Source organism: Bolinopsis microptera, chromosome 2 (genome assembly GCF_026151205.1).
Source record: "Bolinopsis microptera isolate Bmic1 chromosome 2, MBARI_Bmic_1.0, whole genome shotgun sequence".
NCBI classification, from domain to species: domain Eukaryota; kingdom Metazoa; phylum Ctenophora; class Tentaculata; order Lobata; family Bolinopsidae; genus Bolinopsis; species Bolinopsis microptera.
Window position 1 is genome coordinate 21,458,986 of NC_087073.1, and position 20,405 is coordinate 21,479,390.

General features: G+C 42.1%; 1 protein-coding gene across 4 annotated transcripts; it reads left to right on the forward strand.

Annotated features, from left to right (window-relative positions):
- The first annotated feature begins 1,200 nt into the window (after nt 1-1,200).
- LOC134811767 (glutamyl aminopeptidase-like) lies at nt 1,201-12,711 on the forward strand. Of its 4 annotated transcripts, XM_063818822.1 has the most exons (24): nt 1,201-1,310; nt 1,653-1,729; nt 5,685-5,774; nt 5,936-6,075; nt 6,172-6,277; nt 6,487-6,563; nt 6,707-6,800; nt 6,919-7,032; nt 7,137-7,235; nt 7,351-7,477; nt 7,793-7,947; nt 8,771-8,884; nt 8,985-9,119; nt 9,282-9,413; nt 9,634-9,764; nt 9,942-10,084; nt 10,250-10,433; nt 10,559-10,709; nt 10,837-10,955; nt 11,149-11,332; nt 11,503-11,579; nt 11,689-11,823; nt 11,958-12,036; nt 12,172-12,711. In XM_063818822.1, exons 3-24 carry the CDS (start codon nt 5,724-5,726, stop codon nt 12,322-12,324), a joined length of 2,700 nt encoding a protein of 899 aa, XP_063674892.1. In that variant the 5' UTR covers nt 1,201-1,310; nt 1,653-1,729; nt 5,685-5,723; the 3' UTR covers nt 12,325-12,711. The 4 variants fall into 4 exon arrangements, with proteins under 4 accessions (XP_063674892.1, XP_063674890.1, XP_063674889.1 ...); XM_063818820.1 differs by lacking the exons at nt 1,201-1,310; nt 1,653-1,729 and adding an exon at nt 2,173-3,402; XM_063818819.1 differs by lacking the exons at nt 1,201-1,310; nt 1,653-1,729 and adding an exon at nt 4,619-4,763.
- The last annotated feature ends 7,694 nt before the right edge of the window (nt 12,712-20,405 follow it).

Consider the following 20,405-nt stretch of genomic DNA (forward strand, 5'->3'; position numbering starts at 1 on the left):
AAACTGGTGATACTCGTAAAATAATTTTGTTCGAAGACTGAAGACCGTCGACTACTGACTAGTCCAACTCGGCGCTCGTCTCGGTAGTGAGATCTACTCTATTCTATACGGCCACTGCCAGTGGCGTAACGAAGGGCCCTGCTGACCCCGCTGTGCAGGGGGGCGCCGTCTTAGGGGGGGCGCCAAATCGTCGTTTGAATGTGGGACAATTTCGAAAACTTAACTAAAGTACTAGCAAAACTGCGCGTTTTGCTCTAGATACACACTTTTTTAGAGATTTTACCGGCGTATCCTCTTAAATCGCCTAATTTGTTCAATTTTAGGGAGGGGCACCAAAAGGAGAGGGGGCGCCAACAGGGGGGCGCCTTTTCGGCAGGGGGGCGCCAACAGGCAACGTTACGCCACTGGCCACTGCAATGAGCTGTTAGTGTTACGCCTACGGCTACATTACTGGGCCGCGCTCAGCCTGTCATTCCGCCGAATCTCTATATATGTTTATGAACATGATAGCCTGAGGTCCCCAGGTAACGGCTACACTGTACATGTACTGTACGCGGCTGAACGCTATCATTTATTAGCAGGTTCGGTTTGGCTTCAATCAATTAGCCACGCAACCGAACACATCCAGCTGACATCACGCAGTAATTCCATCAAAACGTTGATCCAGACTCCAGTTCAGCATCAAACCTCACCGGCTCACCTTGTTTGACTACTCATTTGCAATTCAGGGACCTAAATTGTGTAAAAATATTCCCTACCATCTGAATATCATTCAAGATCTCGAGCATACAAATTATAATAGATATGCTCGAGAGATAAGCTCACCAAGTGCATGTTGTATCAGCTCCCTGATAAGCCGCCGATCGGGATACACTCCGGGATACACTCCTCCAAACTCTGCTGTGCTGGCGCAACGAGCGAGACTTTACTTCGCTATGAGTTGGTCAGAAGATGTTATGCCTCTGTCAAGTCTTGCTGAAAGTCAACATATATCACCTATCCACTATCTAGACCATGCTGTCAAATGAAGTTGTCCTCTGAGATATGAGATTCAGTCCACCATATCAACTAAAATTTGCACATAAAATGAGAAAAGCCTTTAATTTTTAGTGAACTTAGACCCCATCGTCATATTAAAGACACTACTGGAGTAGTGTTAGAGAAAAGTAACTGTTAAATTACGTTTTGTCGCTATTTCAGCAGATTTCAGTGCTCCAGTATGTTGAGACGAGGAAACCTGATAATTTTATAAAGATTTTTACAGAAAACTCCCCAATTTGAAATACTGCATCAGTGATTTAATTAATATGGTGAGCATCTTGAATAAATGTTGCTGAAAGAAATGATGTACCCTATATTAGACACATGTAACGTGCTCCAAATTTTAAAATTATTTGGCTGATTTATTTCGGTTCGAGTCGCGAGTAGAATTTGTGCCCAGCAACTTATCGCCCACAGTTAATTATTGTCCGATTTAAAATTGAGAAATTTAAAATTTTATCGCTGTCTTATCTCTGGAATTCTTATTTAGAGTCAATTAGAGATCCTCGTAAAAATGATCGGGCACTTTTCACCCAGAATTTTAGGGTCCTGATTACTGTACCATTTCCAAGATAAGCGAATTACTCTTCCCCAATCGAAACTAATTTCAGAGAAGATTGATGCAAAAGATAAAGTGTTCATCTCTTCCTTCGCGGAAAAGAATTTTAAAGGTGTGCTCATACAAGTGGTTAGTGGTTTAAAGAGAATAATAATCTTTATTGAGTAAAATGTGTTTTTATTCATGTGTTATCGATTAAATTTTTAGAGGTTGAATTTAAACAGTTGTTGTGCCACTGCCGAACAGAAAGTCTCAGGTTACCTTGTAAACCTGCATCACGTGTAACGCGTTACCTGTCCTTATTAAATCATCCGCCACCAAATCGATTTGCCCCCTCAATTAGCAGAAATTACCAACTTCGTATTTTGATTTTTGATAAAAAGATCATCGTCACTGATGACGGTGGTGTAGTCCAGTGACCCTGTGCTAGGATAAGTTTTATACAAAATGTTTTGAAATCTTTATCTCTCGGAGTCCCTCCCAAAACGTGTTAAATTTCAGTGGTTATTCTTAAATCTTTGCGTTATTAAAATTCAGTTATAGAATTCGAATTGAGTCTTTTTGCAAATTATATTATTCAGTGGTTAGGAACCTTGCAGGAGTTGCTATGACCTAGTTTTCTTCAGGAATTTTATTTAAAATTTCATTCTAAGCCTAAAAGATTGACCCATTTGTCCCTAAAAATGATCGAAGCGTCTTTAATCCTTAGTCTTATATTGATTAAATCAACGGAGTAAGTTCTCAGCCAATACCGTGGACACCTTTTTGCAGCAACAGAACTCTATTTTAAATTCGGGGTTTACTTTTATTTGTAAGGTCCCATTCTTTCCTAGGTGGTTATTATGGTAGCGCTGCAAACATTACTCTACGTTATACATTCAGAATCAAAAACAGAATCAAGCAGCCTTATGTGCTAATAAAACCGTTTGACACATTTAGAAACGTAATGTCCAGCCTTCGAAAACACATTGAAGAATAAATTGTTAGTCAGCAGCATAGTCTGAAGCCTTTCAGTTTGTGGTTGTATTTTTCAGTTAATCTTTAATCTTTAATTGAATCACGTGAACAGTTAATTGAGTTTTATTTTGGCCTCAAAATATAGATACAAAATATAGGTGGCTCATTTCATTTGAATTGCCTTGCAATTATATAAGATTCCACAGATCACAGAGATTGAACACGTGTCAAGACTTCAGTGGCCGTATCAAATTGCGAAAATGGTTTGTTGTTCAAAACTTCATTCCCTGTTCATATAGTTCAGTTGCGCATTGTGGCGGTTAATAGCATCGTACGATTCCCATGAATAAGAGGGTACTAATCCTCTTCACTAATAGGAGTTTGCTTCTCATTAATTGTACTTTTTCTGAGACTGGGATATAATACTGATGAGGGTGTTGGGTCCTGGGACAGTGTAAGCTTTATGTCCGCAAGTTCTACAGGTGCCGCAAAATTGTCGGTGCCAATCTCACAATCTGTAACATCGCTCGCCCCGCTTAGTGACAGCTGAACAAAAATGTGACCTTTCGCACGAACCAATTTTATCTTTAAAGTTAAAAATCGCGAGGCTGTTTTGTCTTGCTGGTAGAATCATGTACAGTATACCTTATATGGGTATCACGTGACTCTCTCACCTCAATCAGCACTGATAATCAACGTAACCACGTCTTGTGACTTTAGAAGGTATGCGAATTTCTATCGGAACTTTGATTGGGATATGTGCGCTGGTCCAGGTGTCCGAAGGAGCTGTAATCGATGTGCCAACTAGAGGTGAACGTGATACAGTTGATGGCCCCTGGGATAATGTAAGTGTTGGGCTCATCAATTAAAGTGAACCAGTGAACCTCTGATCTTACGTAATTCATTAATGTGGGGCTGCTGTTTGATTCAAGATTAAATAAATTAAAGTTTAATCTATTTAGTAGTTTCACGACTAATAGTATAAGAACCTGTATTAGTAATACAGGTTCTAATTGGTGTTGACTCTGTATCGTATTTTAACGTGGGTATGTTCGTTAACAATCCTCATCATCTCAGCTGCTCAGGTGACCAAATACGGTGTCCACTATCAGTATCATAGCCACAAAACAATTGTTACGAACTGTATTTCTACGTTTGTTGCTGAGGGTCATTTGAAATGTGGACCATAGCGTTGAGATGACTTTTTTCGTTACTTATCAAGTTGGTTGAATACCAAGGCTCGACCGGAACCGCTTTTTTTGGCCGGGACCGGGATTGGGACTGGTAAAAAGCGCCGGGACTAAACCGGGAACGGGATTTTTGGGTTTTATAAATTAAAGTTGCTTTAAAAAATCATTTTAACCAGCATGTTAATTAACAAGAGCCAGAATCGACCCTCGCTGAAACTTGATCAGATGTTACAAAACTTGACCAAATGATACAGAAATTGATCTTTGTTAGTTTTTACTCTGATCTCAAAAAATGAACGATAGTTCTGCTTCACAAAATGGTACTCCTTCCTTCCTTAAGTACACTTACGAGGTTCATGAATTTGCTTATGAATTTGCTTATGAATTTGCTTGATATATTTTATATAAATGGATCGTTTCCTGAAATTTCCCCTCGATTGCTGAGTACCCAGTCCAAGCCATCTATAAAACGGTTCGATATTTCAAATGAATAGATAAAGTTAAATATCTAATAAATATTTGACAAAAATCATCCTCCCAAATATAATACAAATTCCAGCTTCGTGCCGGCCAAATTGACGAATTTTGAACGGGACCGGGATTCCAAATAAAAGCTGATTTTGACCGGGACTGGGACTAAAGTGTGATTCCGGTCGAGAACAAATACAGTGAAACTTAAATTCCTAGACCAGTTTCAGTCCGAAAAAATCACTGTTCAAGTGTGGTTATTTAACAAATTTTAAAAACAAGGCTAAATGCGAAACTTAGTACCGTATTACATTTATAAATTTCCCTAAGATTAGCTTATCTGGAGTTTGATTTTTCAGTTTATGGTTTAATTGATCTTAACTAATTTTGAAAAATAAAGGAAAATGCAGAAAAGAGCTAAGATAGGACTTGCTGTTGCAGTTGGTGTTTGTGCAGCAATTGCCCTTATTGTGATTGTAGTTGTTTCCACGGGTAAAAAAGGAGATGACCAGATAGATCCGGGACCTTTGGACGGACCCTGGGATAATGTAAGTTGGGAAATACAAATTAGAATATGCCAAATTCCAATTCTGACTTTATATACTTTTTGTGAAATTGCATGACATGATCATTATTATTCTGAAGGAATTTATAATTATTATCTCACTGTCGCCCAGAGGCAACATGTTGGTGCGGTAAAAAACACCGCAATTAAGTTGAACAATTCACCAACAATTACACGATTGTTGTGTTTAACACGAAAATTAACTTAAAATGTGTCTTATGTAGTGTCTTATAATTGAGCTGGCGATGGGCATAATTTACGTATAGTCTTCAACATTATAACTTTATAACTATACAACATTGTAACCCATTGTGTGTATGTACCAAAGTGACTATATTTCAATCTGTTTAGGGATTGCGAACAAACTTAGTAGTTCGATTCTGCAGTACGCACCCGCTGTCGACGATAAACTTATATTTTAAATTAATTTGTAGTTTAGCACTTAGTAGTGTCGTGTAATAATTGGAATGGCTGTTGTGGGGGTTTGTACACTGATATTTGTAGCTGTGATCATATCAGTGACTACATCAGTAGAGGTCGACCCTGGGCCCCTTGATGGGCCTTGGGATAACGTGAGTTCGGCATTATATGAAACCGTTACCATAGTTACCATGACACCGTTACCAAGGGCACAAATTGTGAATACATTTGGGTCTTTCCACTTGTTGTTGTTTTCATGATTTATGTTGAAATATAATGATACGTGTCATAATAATTGGAATTATTGTTTTTTAAAGATTAATTATGAACAATGAACAAGAGATCATTTCGCCTGACACTCTTAGTTGTCGGATATTATACAATTATTTAAACTTGAAGTACTGCGAAAAGTTTGAAACACATCATGATACTTGTTTGTTGATCTTCTCTTTTATTTTATTCAATTAAACGTATGAAATTTCAGATCCGGCTGCCAGAAAACATAGCAGCCAAAGCGTACACAATGACTCTCAACATTAATTGGGGGACCATGAATTATACTGGTGTACAGGAGGTAATTAATCCTTATTATTTAATTGCGAGATGTAATACTGTAAGAGTAGTGATGTAAGAGAATGACACAGACTATTCGTTAATAATTTGTCTCGAAAATATTCAGATTAGCTGTTACCAGTATGTAAGGTTCCACATTGTAACTTCCTCACTTTCTACCAGGTGACAATGGAAGTAACGGGTGATGACACCAAGTATTTCCTGATTCACACCAGTGGTCTGGTAATCGACAAGACAGCTACCACACTCCACAAGGTTGTGGGGGATGTTGTCACTGACCTCGACATCAAACGCACATTCATGTTAGTTAACGCCTGATAAGCTATAATTCCCAAAACTAGCCGTAAATTCTTATAAGTCACATATTATCGAATAAGATTTAAGTGAATGACTTACAGGGACACTGAGAAGAAGGCAGAACTGAGACATGATTTCTATGTTGTCGAGAGTACTGACGCTGTAACTGCTGGCACTTACAAAATGATAATATCCTTTGCTGGACAGGTACTTACCAAGCATATTGTCATAATTTAACTATCCATCAAATGTTTTCAAGATCGATATTTTTACTTATCAGTGTTTCTAAATCCAAACTCTCTTTTTTTCTTCAATTAAGATGAGGGCCATCGCTCGAAATTGTTGAGATTTATAATTCTCCGCTCGTACGGTTGCCTTGACATCAGATAACAGGTTAATTCTAACTGATTAATTAGGTGCAAACAGAGAAACTGACTGGAATATACAGAAGCAAATACATTCGTAAATACCAAGACGACACTGAAGTACCAATGTGAGTTTAACCTGTAAACTGTCATATTGTACTTATAATTTGTCTTTAAAATTAAATTAAATAAAATCGATGAAAGTAAAACTTTTATTGGCTGGTAATATTTAAAATGTATCTTTTCTTGTAGCGTCACATTTATGTTTCAGATACCAGATCTCGACTGATTTCGAACCTGTGGATGCTCGTACTGCGTTCCCCTGCTTTGACGAGCCCGCTCAGAAAGCTAACTGGACTACTAGTGTAAGTTTTAGCTAGAAAATTGTCCTTTTTAATGTTCGCATTATCTAATTTTGGATGCCAATTACCAATTAAACATTATTTCTGTGCAAACTAATATTTGAACAAACGATTATTTCAGATAAAAGTTACATTTCCGCCTGGTATTGATATCAACGAGTACAACATCCTTAGTAACATGCCGCTGAAAGAAGCACCAACTAAAGAGAATCAAATAATATCAGCAAAGTTCAAGGTTTCAACTTTCAGTTTCATAAACGAAATAAACACGCCTCACAAGATTCAACTACTTTTACGATTATTGTTTTATCGATTAATTTACATTACTTTCTGCCCTAGGAGAGCGTTCCGATGAGTACATATCTGGTTTGTTTTGCTGTCTCAGATTTCATATTCAAGGAGGCAGTGCACACTCGCGCTGATGGGTCTACTGTACTTGTAAGTACTGTTTATATATCAATTATGTCAATTAATATGTTTTCAGTAAATTATCATCTTGCGTTTTATCCATATCATTTTAAATCTCAATTCCTTAAAATTGTGTAAATCTCAGATGCGAGTTCACGCCAGAAGAGAACCAGAGTTCCAGGCCTCTGCTTCATATGCTCTACAAGTTACACCTGCAATCATCAAAGAATACGAGAAGTTTTACAAAGTCAATTATCCTCTCGAAAAATTAGGTAATGCTCAAAAATATTTGCCAAATTTTGTCAGAGGGAAAATATCAACTGAACCAACAATAATGTTTCAATCGAAGACTTAAAAGATTCCATTAGTTTTTTCTATGTTTAAACTTCGAGTAGTCAAAGATAAAATTGGCTCTTATCAAATTAATCGTCAATGAAATAGAAGTTATACTGGGGGGGGGGGGGGTCCAACTACATTAATGTACATCGCCATCAGATTTTTGCCAAATGTACGCTAAATTAGTGTACAAAAATGTAGTTGGACCCCCCCCCCCCCCTTATACTAATCTAACCAACATCGTATCTCAGACCAGATCGCTCTGCCGGAATTCAACTCAGGAGCGATGGAGAACTGGGGTTTAATAACTTACAGAGAGAGCTCCCTACTCTACAACCCTGTAACCAGCTCTACCGCGGAGAAACAGCGGGTCTGCTCCGTCATCGCTCACGAGGTCGCTCATCAGGTAACATATCTAGATAACTCTGTTAGTGTTAATAATGATACTATTGGGACTATTTCTAATTTGTTAGGACATGTTATGCGGGGTCCTGTTGAATGTTGATGGACCAGCGTTTTCTTGCCTCATTTTTGCCATCAATACCATGGACTTACCAGGGAGAAGAGGAAGACCCCAAAGCAATCTATTCTCGCTGATTGTGCATGATTTATGTAAAAGAAATCTTTCTATGAATAATATTTTTAATCTGTATTATCTCCGTAATTTAGCTATGAGAAAAGATGTTGGCAGAAATTACGATGAAGTTTTGATATTTAGTTATTTGTTTTAGGGAAAGATTACACTTGGGCGTTGTTTTTAACTATCCTTTGTTTAGAACTTTTGTTTAATAATTATGTTTAAATTTCGGAATGTATAATTTTTACTTAAACTTTGTACCGTAAATAATACACATCCTTCTTCCCAGATATTCTCGTATATATTTTCAGTGGTAAATGGTAACCTAGTGACAATGTGTATATTTTCAGTGGTTTAGTAACCTAGTGACAATGTGAATATTTTCAGTGGTTTGGTAACCTAGTGACAACGTGTATATTTTCAGTGGTTTGGTAACCTAGTGACAATGTGTATATTTTCAGTGGTTTGGTAACCTAGTGACAATGTGTATATTTTCAGTGGTTTGGTAACCTAGTGACAATGTGTATATTTTCAGTGGTTTAGTAACCTAGTGACAATGTATATATTTTCAGTGGTTTGGTAACCTAGTGACAATGTGTATATTTTCAGTGCAAGTGGTTTGGTAACCTAGTGACAATGTGTATATTTTCAGTGGTTTGGTAACCTAGTGACGATGGCCTGGTGGAACGACCTGTGGTTGAACGAAGGGTTCGCTTCATTCGTTGAGTACTATGGTATTGACGCGGCTGAACCTACGTGGAATATTGTGAGCTATTTTTATTCGCTAAATTTATCAATCTAAGATTATTTATTTATTTTATTTATTTAAAGTTTAGTAAACTATCGTTATATAATTTTAATTTCAGTTGGACTTTTTCTACCCGGATGAAGTGACGACAGCAATGAATTTCGACAGTTCCCCTAGCTCCCATCCCATCTCAGTTCAAGTCTCTTCTCCAGAAGAACTCAGCGGTCTTTTCGACACCATCTCCTACAGAAAGGTTTTGTTTTGCACAACTGGGACTGTTTTCCTTGCAATTCATTTATAGATTTTCCGATATTTATAGATTTTCCGTTATTTATAGATTTTCCAGTCTTCACCTAAAATAGCTACTATTTCACATGCGTTCATCACCTAAATATCATTGTTAACATATTTGCAGGGCTCGTCAATCAACTGGATGATGCAGAAGTTTATGGGCGATGAAAACTTCGCAACAGGCTTAGAAAACTATATAGCCACAAACAAATATGGGAACGCGTACATGGTGGATCTTTTTGATGCTCTCAACCCGGTAAGTGAGCCCCCCCCCCCCCCCCCCCCCCCGGCCAAACCCCCCCCCCCCCCCCCCCCCCTGAAATTATCTCCTAAAGACTAAACAATTGCTTGTTTGGCAAAGAGCCATTATGATTAAAACATGATATCGTTTTGTACGAATTGAAGTATAATTGTTAAGTTTTATAGGAATGTGTTGTTTGCTAAGTCTCCCACTACCTATACTTTACGGTCCTCAGGCTTATGGTGGAGTGAACGTTACGAAGGTTATGTTAACGTGGACCCTCCAGATGGGTTTCCCTTATGTAACTGCAGCCCTGGATACCACTACTACTCCAGGATCTACCATCATCACCCTCGAACAGAATAGGTACCTTTTCTGAGTCTGCTAAAATGCTTTGTAACGTTAACAGCAGCTATACTTATAGTTGGTACAGACTGATTGCAGATTTAGTATGCTCCTTTGTTTTCCCTCTCCTGTGTGAACTGTGGAATGTGGATAAAATGCTACCTTTAGTTACACTTGTTAAGATATTTGTGTTATCAGGTTTTTAGTAGGAGATGCAAAGGAGGATGACACTTCTGAGTTTGGTTACAAGTGGCACATTCCATTCTCCTACGTATACAAAGTCAAAGATGGAGCTGTTGAGACAGGCGTAACCCACTGGCTCATGGCTGATGATGAAAGCTGTGAGTTCTTGTCAGATAATTTTAGAGACTTTGTATCAAGATATTTAAAAGATGTGATGGTTGGATATATTTATATATTAAATATATTTATAAAAGCAACAATGCAGACTATCTTCTTCCTGCATATCTGGTATAATTAACTAACTGAAATTATTCTTTTATCAGCTAAAACAATAACTGTTGAGAAAGAACTAGAATGGATCAAAGGAAACGCTGACGGTAACTTTTACTATCTGTCAAACTATGAGGAGGCTACATGGACAGCTCTTGCTTCTGCTCTTCAAAATGGGGAGCTTACTTCAGCCACTGACAAAACGTCTCTTGTTTACGACGTTTTCCGGCTAGCTGAGTAAGTTAAGGAGCCGCGTCTTATCATACCTCGCTAAAAATCAGCTTTTAATACTAAGTTTTATAGAATAATGAAATCAATAACATCAAAACTTAGCAAAAGTAGTACATCAAAACTTTGTCCAGGACGGCTAAAGTGGCTTACAGTAAAGCTTTAGATATGACGAAGTACGCTAAAGCTGAATCAGAGTATGTCGTTTTATCCCGTATTCTGAGCGAGGTTCTTACTGCTGGTGATGGAGTAAGAAGCGACGAAACTGCTTACACCGAATTATGGGTCAGTTTATTAACGCTTTCACTTTCACTTTCACTTTCACTTTCCACCCTCTTCACAATCGTTTTGTTTTTGTGAACTTAATATTGTCTTTGCTCACTTTAATTTTTTAAAAGTTATAAATTGTCAGAAATATGTAGCTGCAATGTTAAAGCCGCGAGTTGAGGACATGACATGGGACCCTAAAATTGACAACGAACCAATAACCTCTCCAAAAATGAGAGACATGGCGCTCAGAAACTATTGCAGGTTTGTTTTTCTACCTCTTATTGAAACTATCTTTTCTTTGGCAGGCCTGATCTTTTTGCTTTGTTTCATTTGTTTTTACCTCGTCAATGCAACACTAGGCAACAATGAATGGCAACTTGGCAACAATGAATTACTGCTGTCAACTCAATAGGTTCAATAGGTAGAAGTATTTTAAGATTATCAACTGCTACAGGGCTGTTAAAGATAAATCTGACGCTTATGTAGTAGAAGCCCTGAATAAGTTTACGGAGTTTGCGAAGGATCCGGCTGGAAAGAAATCCGGAATAAAAGACGTGTTCACAACCGTCATGCGAACTGCTATAATATACGACGACACTGAGAACACTAATTGGCACAAGATGTGGAAACTTCTACAGGTCAGCTTCCCGAGTTCCAATCAGCAGAGTGGTCAACAATTTCCAATTTTAGTACACTGATTGATATTGAGAGGACTATAATGTGATTGTGTATTATATTTCAAATTTGAGTACACTGATTGATATTAAGAGGACTATAATGTGATTGTGTTTATATTTCAAATTTTCAGGACTCTGATTGGGAAGCAGATCAGAGGATTTACATCGCCGCTTTAGCGCGATCATCTAACACAACTGTTTTAAGACAGTAAGTAATCATTTTTCCATTAAAATTAACTCTAAAGATAGTTTGATATAGTTGAAATGTTTATTTTACCGAAAGTAGATGCCAATCTTGTAAATTGTTTGCTTTGCAGGATGATCGAAGATTCCTTCTCCGAAGACGCTAAAGCAGGAACTTGGCGATATCTGTACTATGTTAGTTACCATGGAGATAACTACGACCTTGCCTGGGAACTGCTACAGTCCAGATGGGACGAATATGCTGTGCAGTGAGTCAATAACATTATCTTACTACAGACTTACTTTAATGTAATAACATTAGTGCGTGATCCTTTTTTTCGTCCAATTTTACTGTAATGAACATTTCTACTTATTTAATCGTAAAATAATATTTAATTAACAGGTACAACACCACCTCATTTACTATGGGGTACCTTGTTCAGATACCTGAGGTCTTTGATACGCAGGAAATGTACGATGAGGTATGTAAACATGGCATAATGGTAACGCTCTGTTTTAACTCCGCCTCATCATGGACAATTAAATGGTTATAATCAATCAGTGTTATCGAATAATTAATTGATGAATATTGTCAATATCGAACTAACTTAATTCAGGTGAAAAAGTTCTTCGACGGGAAAGAAAGTAACATCGGCACTGGAAAGAAGACAGTCGAGGAAACTCTTGCTAAGATCAAATCTAACATCAAATGGAAAAAGGAACATTTTGAAAGCGTCAAGACATGGTTTACGGACTTGGGAAGCAAATAATTTTTAGTGTACCAATGTCTTAGGTATCACTTTAATCACAACTAGGAAAGTTATTGGGATTTTTGCAAATCCCTGAACTAAATGACATTTCAGACAATTAAATGTTGAAACTACAGCTGCTGTTTGTGGTTTTTAGGCTGGATTTACTTTTAGAGTTTGGCAGATTGAATATAATTTATTAATTTTTAGGTGTTTATTGATAACAAATATATTATAAATTTTTATGATTAAACCTTTACCCAGGTATTTTCAATATTTTTCGTTCTCCAACATCAAATATATAATGTTAATCTGTGTAGATTCTGGATTTGGAAATATTGTTAATCTTTTACTGTCGCGTATTGTCACTGTCAGTATCACATAAAATCAAATTTTACATTTTAACAGCGCAATTGTCTCGTTTGTTATGAATTAGGAAAGCCAAAGGGGTTTCAGTATTTTAATCCTACACATTTATCTTTTATCGTCCAACTATGCGGACAGAGGCTGAAATGGTGCCTCCGGTTACTTCATGGCCATGCAATGCGTACCTGAGTTTATATATGGATCATAGAGTACGTTCTACCTTAGTAGTTTTGGTCAATCTTTAGGACACAGACGATTGATTGGGTGCAACTGTCGTATCTGATCTTAATTGACGATGTCAATTCTTCGCAGCTCTCGAGGCCCAGTGGCAGTAGCGCATCTCGCCGATCTAGCGAGGTGCATGGTTGCGAGAAGCATAATTGAGTGCGCGGCCCAGTAACGCATCGCGCTAAAATGGGGAACCAAGCAACAACTATTTATTTGATATATATTTATTTTATGTTCTATGTCTGAACTTTTACACAATGAAAAAGCAGTTTTGACTAGATCCTCGTAATATTCTTTGCATCATTTATTTACATCAATTCTGAGAAATTATATCATTAAAGCAACTATTGACCATTGTTAATGATCTGGCCCGGCGCGCGCTACTTCTGACTTCGTAGCTCGTGCCATCGGGCTACATTTCGAGAAGAAAGCGGCGCGCGCTACTTCGAAGAAATTTAGACGAGTAACATCCGTCAAAGCAACTATAACAAATACGAATCATATATAATATATATATGAGTACACTGCAAAATTAAATATTAAAACCTTGTATTGTAGGTTAACAACCTACCAGGACGCGCGCCGAGTTGGACTCGTCGACGGTCCAATATATATATGGAACAGATATTTTACGAGTATCACCCGTTAAAACCTTGTAGCGCGATTAGATGCGTTACTGTGCCGCGCCGAGCTGCCATGAATTGACATCGTCAATTAAGTTAAAACCGTTCTATACTATCAACAATCAACTATGCAACTTGATAACACAAAGATTGGACTATGAAAATAAAACAGCTTTAACATTTAAGCTAAACAGGCGATACTCGTAAAATATTTGTTCCAAATATTTCAAGACCACCGATGACCACCGATGACCACACGACGCGAGTCCAACTCGGCGCGCGTCTTGGTAGGTTGACCATTGTTAATGATCTGGCCCGGCGCGCGCTACTTCGTAGCTCGTGCCGTCGGGCATTTCGAGAAGAAAGCGGCGCGCGCTACTTCGAAAAAATTTAGACGAGTAACATCCGTCAACTTGGTAGGTTATGTTTATAAACATACAACTTTAGACTTTAAGTTCAAAGTCGAAAGTTTGATTACCTGGTATAGTGCGGGGGGATCATGTTTTTTGTCCGTTCGGTACCCTATATTTTCAAAACGGAAAAAAATAGAGCGGATAAAAACGGACAAAAACGGACAAAAACGGACAAAAACGGGAAAAAATAACAAAAATGGAAATAACATTTAGATGCTTCCTCCTCCTCTTCCTCCTCCTCTTCCTCCTCCTCCTCAGTCCTCCTCAGTCATCCTCCTCAGTCCTCCTCCTCCTCCTCTTCCTCCTTCTCTCCCTCAGTCCTTCTCCTCCTCCTTCTCCTCTTCAGTCTTCCTCCTCCTCCTCCTCCCTCTCAGTACTCCTCCAGCTTCCTAAATCATCCTCCTCAGTCATCCTCCTCAGTCCTACTCCTCCTCCCCCTCCTCCTCAGTCCTCCTCAGTCCTCCTCCTCTTCATCCTCCTCCTCTTCATCCTCCTCCTCTTCCTCCTCAGTCCTCCTCCTCAGTCCTCTTCCTCATCCTTCTCCTTAATTCTCCTCCTCCTCAGTCCTCCTCAGTCCTCCTCCTCTTCAGTCCTCCCCCAGTCCCCCTCCTCCTCCTATTCAGTCCTCCTCCTCTCTAGTTCTCCTCAGTCCTCCTCCTTCTAAGTCGTCCTCAGTCCTCCTCCTCAGTCCTCCTCCTCCCCCTCTGTTCTCCTCCTGGGACCTCCTCCGATCATTATTTGTCCTCCTCCTTCTCCTTCTCCTCCTCAGTCATTCTCCTCCTCGTCCTCTTCCTCCTTCTCAGTCCTCCTACTTCTCCTCCTCCTCCTCCCTCTCAGTCATCCTCCTCAGCCATCCTCCTCAGTCCTCCTCCTCATCCTTCTCCTTAGTCCTCCTCCTCCTCATTCCTCCTCAATCCTCCTCCTCAGTCCTCCCCCAGTCCCCCTCCTCCTCATCCTATTCAGTCCACCTCCTCCTCTTCAGTTCTCCTCAGTCCTCCTCCTTCTCAGTCCTCCTCCTCCTCCTCCTCCTCCTCCTCAGTCCTCCTACTTCTCCTCCTCCTCCTCCCTCTCAGTCATCCTCCTCAGCCATCCTCCTCAGTCCTCCTCCTCCTCCTCCTCAGTCATCCTCCTCAGCCATCCTCCTCCTCCCAGTCCTCTTCCTCAGTCCTCCTCCTCCTCCTCCTGGGTCCTGCTTCTCCTCCTCCTCATCCTCCTCCTCCTCATCCTCTTCCCCCTCCTCCTCCTCCTCCTCCTCATCCTCATCCTCCTCCTCCTCTTCCTCCTCCTCCTCAGTCATCCTCCTCAGCCATCCTCCTCAGCCATCCTCCTCCTCCTCCTGGGTCCTCCTCCTGGGTCCTCCTCCTCCTCCTGGGTCTTACTCCTGGGTCATCCTGATCCTCCTCAGTCCTCTTCCTCCTCCCGTCCTCAGTCCTCCTCCTACTCCTACTCCTCATCCATCCTCCTCATCAGTCCTCCTCCTCCTCCTCCCCATCAGTCCTCTTCCTCCTCAGTCCTCCTCATCAGTCCTTCTCCTCCTGGGTCCTCCTCCTGGGGCCTTTTCCTGGGTCCTCCTCCTGGGTCCTCCTCCTCCTCCTCCTTCTCCTCCTCAGTCCTTCTCCTCCTCATCCTCCTCCTCCTCCTCCACCCTCATCCTCCCCCCAGTCATCTTTATCCTCCTCGTCAGTCCTCCTTCTCCTCCTGGGTCCTCCTCCTGGGTCATATTCTCCTCCTGGGTCATTTTCTCCTCCTGGGTCCTTCTCCTCCTCCTCCTCAGTCTTCCTCCTCCTCCTCAGTCCTCTTCCTCCTCATCCTCAGTTATCCTCCTCCTGGGTCATGGGTCCACTTCCTCCCTCTCCTCCTCAGTCCTCCTCCTTCTCCTCACCAGTCCTCCTCCTCAGTCCTCCTCATCCTCCTCATCCTCCTCATCCACATCCTTCTCCTCTTCATCAGTCCTCCTCCTCCTCGTCCTCCTCAGTCCTCCTCATCAGTCCTCATCAGTCCTCCTCCTCCCCAGTCCTCCTCCTTCTGGGGCCTTTTCCTTGTCCTCCTCCTGGGTCTTCCTCCTACCAGTCCTCTTCCTCAGTCCTCCTCCTCCTCCTCCTGGGTCCTGCTTCTCCTCCTCAGTCCCCCTCCTCCTCCTCAGTCCTCCCCCCAGTCACCCTTCTTCTCATCCTCATCCTCCTCCTCAGTCCTCCTCATCCTCCTCATCCACATCCTTCTCCTCTTCATCAGTCCTCCTCCTCCTCGTCCTCCTCAGTCCTCCTCATCAGTCCTCATCAGTCCTCCTCCTCCCCTGGGTCTTACTCCTGGGTCATCCTGATCCTCCTCAGTCCTCTTCCTCCTCCCGTCCTCAGTCCTCCTCCTACTCCTACTCCTCATCCATCCTCCTCATCAGTCCTCCTCCTCCTCCTCCCCATCAGTCCTCTTCCTCCTCAGTCCTCCTCATCAGTCCTTCTCCTCCTGGGTCCTCCTCCTGGGGCCTTTTCCTGGGTCCTCCTCCTGGGTCCTCCTCCTCCTCCTCCTTCTCCTCCTCAGTCCTTCTCCTCCTCATCCTCCTCCTCCTCCTCCACCCTCATCCTCCCCCCAGTCATCTTTATCCTCCTCGTCAGTCCTCCTTCTCCTCCTGGGTCCTCCTCCTGGGTCATATTCTCCTCCTGGGTCATTTTCTCCTCCTGGGTCCTTCTCCTCCTCCTCCTCAGTCTTCCTCCTCCTCCTCAGTCCTCTTCCTCCTCATCCTCAGTTATCCTCCTCCTGGGTCATGGGTCCACTTCCTCCCTCTCCTCCTCAGTCCTCCTCCTTCTCCTCACCAGTCCTCCTCCTCAGTCCTCCTCATCCTCCTCATCCTCCTCATCCACATCCTTCTCCTCTTCATCAGTCCTCCTCCTCCTCGTCCTCCTCAGTCCTCCTCATCAGTCCTCATCAGTCCTCCTCCTCCCCAGTCCTCCTCCTTCTGGGGCCTTTTCCTTGTCCTCCTCCTGGGTCTTCCTCCTACCAGTCCTCTTCCTCAGTCCTCCTCCTCCTCCTCCTGGGTCCTGCTTCTCCTCCTCAGTCCCCCTCCTCCTCCTCAGTCCTCCCCCCAGTCACCCTTCTTCTCATCCTCATCCTCCTCCTCAGTCCTCCTCATCCTCCTCATCCACATCCTTCTCCTCTTCATCAGTCCTCCTCCTCCTCGTCCTCCTCAGTCCTCCTCATCAGTCCTCATCAGTCCTCCTCCTCCCCAGTCCTCCTCCTTCTGGGGCCTTTTCCTTGGTCCTCCTCCTGGGTCTTCCTCCTACCAGTCCTCTTCCTCAGTCCTCCTCCTCCTCCTCCTGGGTCCTGCTTCTCCTCCTCAGTCCCCCTCCTCCTCCTCAGTCCTCCCCCCAGTCACCCTTCTTCTCATCCTCATCCTCCTCCTCAGTCCTCCTCATCCTCCTCATCCACCTCCTTCTCCTCCTCATCAGTCCTCCTCCTCAGTCCTCCTCCTCCTCGTCGTCCTCAGTCCTCCTCATCAGTCCTCATCAGTTCTCCTCCTCCCCAGTCCTCCTCCTCCTCCTGGGGCCTTTTCTTGGGTCCTCCTCCTGGGTCCTCCTCCTTCCAGTCCTCCTCATCGTCCTCCTCCTCAGTCCTTCTCTTCTTCCTCCTCCTCCTCAGTCCTCCTCCTCCTCCTCAGTCCTCCACCAGTCACCCTCATCCTCCCCCCAGTCATCTTTATCCTCCTCATCAGTCCTCCTTCTCCTCCTCAGTCCTCCTCCTCCTCCTGGGCCTCCTTCTCCTCCTGGGTCCTTCTCCCCCTCCTCCTCAGTCCTCCTCCTCATCAGTCCTTCTCCTCAGTCATCCTCTTCCTGGGTCCTCCTCCTCCTGGGTCCTCCTCCTCCACTTCATAAATCCTCCTCCTCATGGGTCCTCCTCCTCCTTCGCCTCCTCAGTCCTTCTCCTCCTCCTCCTCAGTCCTCCTTCTTCTCCTCTTCCTGCTTCATCTTCCTCCTTCACCTCCTTCTCCTCATCATTCCTCCTCCTCAGTCTTCATCCGCCTCCCCTTCTCCTCCTCAGTCCCCCTCTTCAGTCCTCTTCCTCCTCAGTCCTCCTCCTCCTTCTCCTCAGTCCTCCTCAGTCCTACTCCTCCTCCTGCTCTGTCGTCCTCAGTCCTCCTCCTTCTCCTCCTCCTCAGTCCTCCTCATCCTTCTCCTCAGTCCTCCTCCTCCTCCGTCCTCCTCCTCCTCCTCCTTCTATTCAGTCATCCTCAGTTCTCCTCAGTCCTCCTTCTCAGTCCTCCTCCTCCTCCTCCTCAGTCATCCTCCTCCTCTGGCCTCCTCCTCCTCCTCAGTCCTCCTCCTCCTACTCCTCATCAGTCTTCCTTCTCCTCATCCTCCTCAGTCCTCCTTTTTCTCCTCCTATTCAGTCCTCCTCCTCAGTTCGCCTCCTCATTCTTACTCCTCCTCAGCCCCCCTCCTCCTCCTCAGCCCCCTCCTCAGTCCCCTCCTCAGTCCCCATCGTCAGTCACCCCTCCTCAGTCCCCCTCATCCTCTTCCTCTCTTTTATCTCTCAATAATTTGTTCAATCTATAATTATTGTTGGTGTTATTGTTTACACAATTTATTGTTATACTATTACTAAAATGTTTTTAACGCATTTGAGTCTGACTCAAAATGTGCTCAAGAATCTTTTGGTTTAACAGAGTTTTACTCTCCAGTAATATTGAATATGGAAAAGTTGTTGCATGATATTTTTCATAAATAAATTGATTTTCATTCCTTATTAAAAAATGTGTAGACTATCCTTAGTATAGTCTTAGTATAGTACCTAATTGAGGATTAAAAGTTTGAGAAAGGACCATGGTCATTAACCGGGCTACCCATTTCTGCAAATATCCTGTTACAAATTGTGGATAAAATTTAAATCAAAAGTTACAATTTTTGTCCGTTTTTGTCCGATTTTGTCCGATTTTGTCCGTTTTTGTCCGTTTTTGTCCGTTCGGTACCCTATTTTCTGAAAACGGACAAAATTGAACGGACAAAAACGGACAAAAATAACATGATCCCCCCTATAGTGGTATGGCAATCCCAAAACCTACAAGGGTAGGTCAGTATTTGTGGTTTGAAATGATTAAAAATATGGTGGAGTCGTCTAACTCTAAATAAAAGCATTTTCACTGTGACATGTGAACATTCTTGTGATAGCTATAATTTATTTACTTGTATCACGTCGTGACCCCCACGGTCGTTTCACTATGGCGTAGAGTTTCTCGGAGACGCGCAAAAGTTGTCACTGTTGGCATGGTTTGGGCGAGCGATTTAGTAAGAGCCAAAAATACATTGGTATAGCTTACTTTAATTTCACAATCCTACAGCTTACTCATAAAACCAAAACGTATAAGCGACATGTACACAGAACACAGAACCTTAAAAATCTAACCTACCAGGACGCACGCCGAGTTGAAACAAATATTTTACGAGTATCACCCGTTAAAATCTAATCGTACCCTTACTGGGCCGCGCTCAGCCTGTCATTCCGCCGAATCTCTATCATTATGTTTATAAACATAATAGCCTGAGGTCCCCAGGTAAATCGTACCCCTATTCTAGTTGACGATGTCAACCCATCGATATCGTTGCTCTGCGAAGCATAGCAACGATCTTCGATGCGAAGCTAGCAAGAATGCTAGTTCGCGCGGCGCGTCGAAGCCCTCCAAACCCCTATTATATTAAAGTCAATTAATGTGAGCCGCGCATATGAGATGTTAATGCGCGGGAACTAACCTAACCGTTAGCTGGCGAATTTAATTTCGCGTTGGATAAATGTATTGATCGGTAGTATACAATCTACACCCAAATGCTGTTCAATAATTGTATACAAGCTATTTACCCCTAAATAACTTGAGCAGTCGTTGGCAATTGTCCCAGAAACATTAGTCACAATAACGGCGAGTGCCGATATAAGAGTCTACTGTAAAAAACAAACCTTTCGCTCCGTATATTTTAGTTTATTACATACACAAAGAGCATATGACTTTAAAACGGAACGAGATGTGAAAAGGGTGGATATATTTGGGTGACACTGTCAAGTGTTAATACAAACTCCCGCCAAGGCATTGTTCAGCGAAGGAGGAGTTTAAACAATATTATGTCAGCCGTCAGGAGCTATCTATAGCATAGATTTCTCATGTGTTTAATATGTCAAAACAACGTTGCTAAGGATCTTAGGATAGAGCCCTGAACAGCGAATCTATAAATAGTTCGTGCTCATTTTTAACACACCATGTAGTTTAAATTGATTCATATTCAATTCAAAATGTATGTGTCGTTAGATCTCCCCGGAACATGGTCCAGTCTAATAAATTAACTTATTACTTAAGGTAGTTCATCTAACTGCAGGGTGCCCAAGTGGGTTCTATAATTAGGACTAAACTTCGATATGGAAACTTTTAAAGTTCCGAGCGTTTATATCTTAACTCAGCGATTTTTTGCAAAAGATGGGTACTCTATCCTATTTAAGA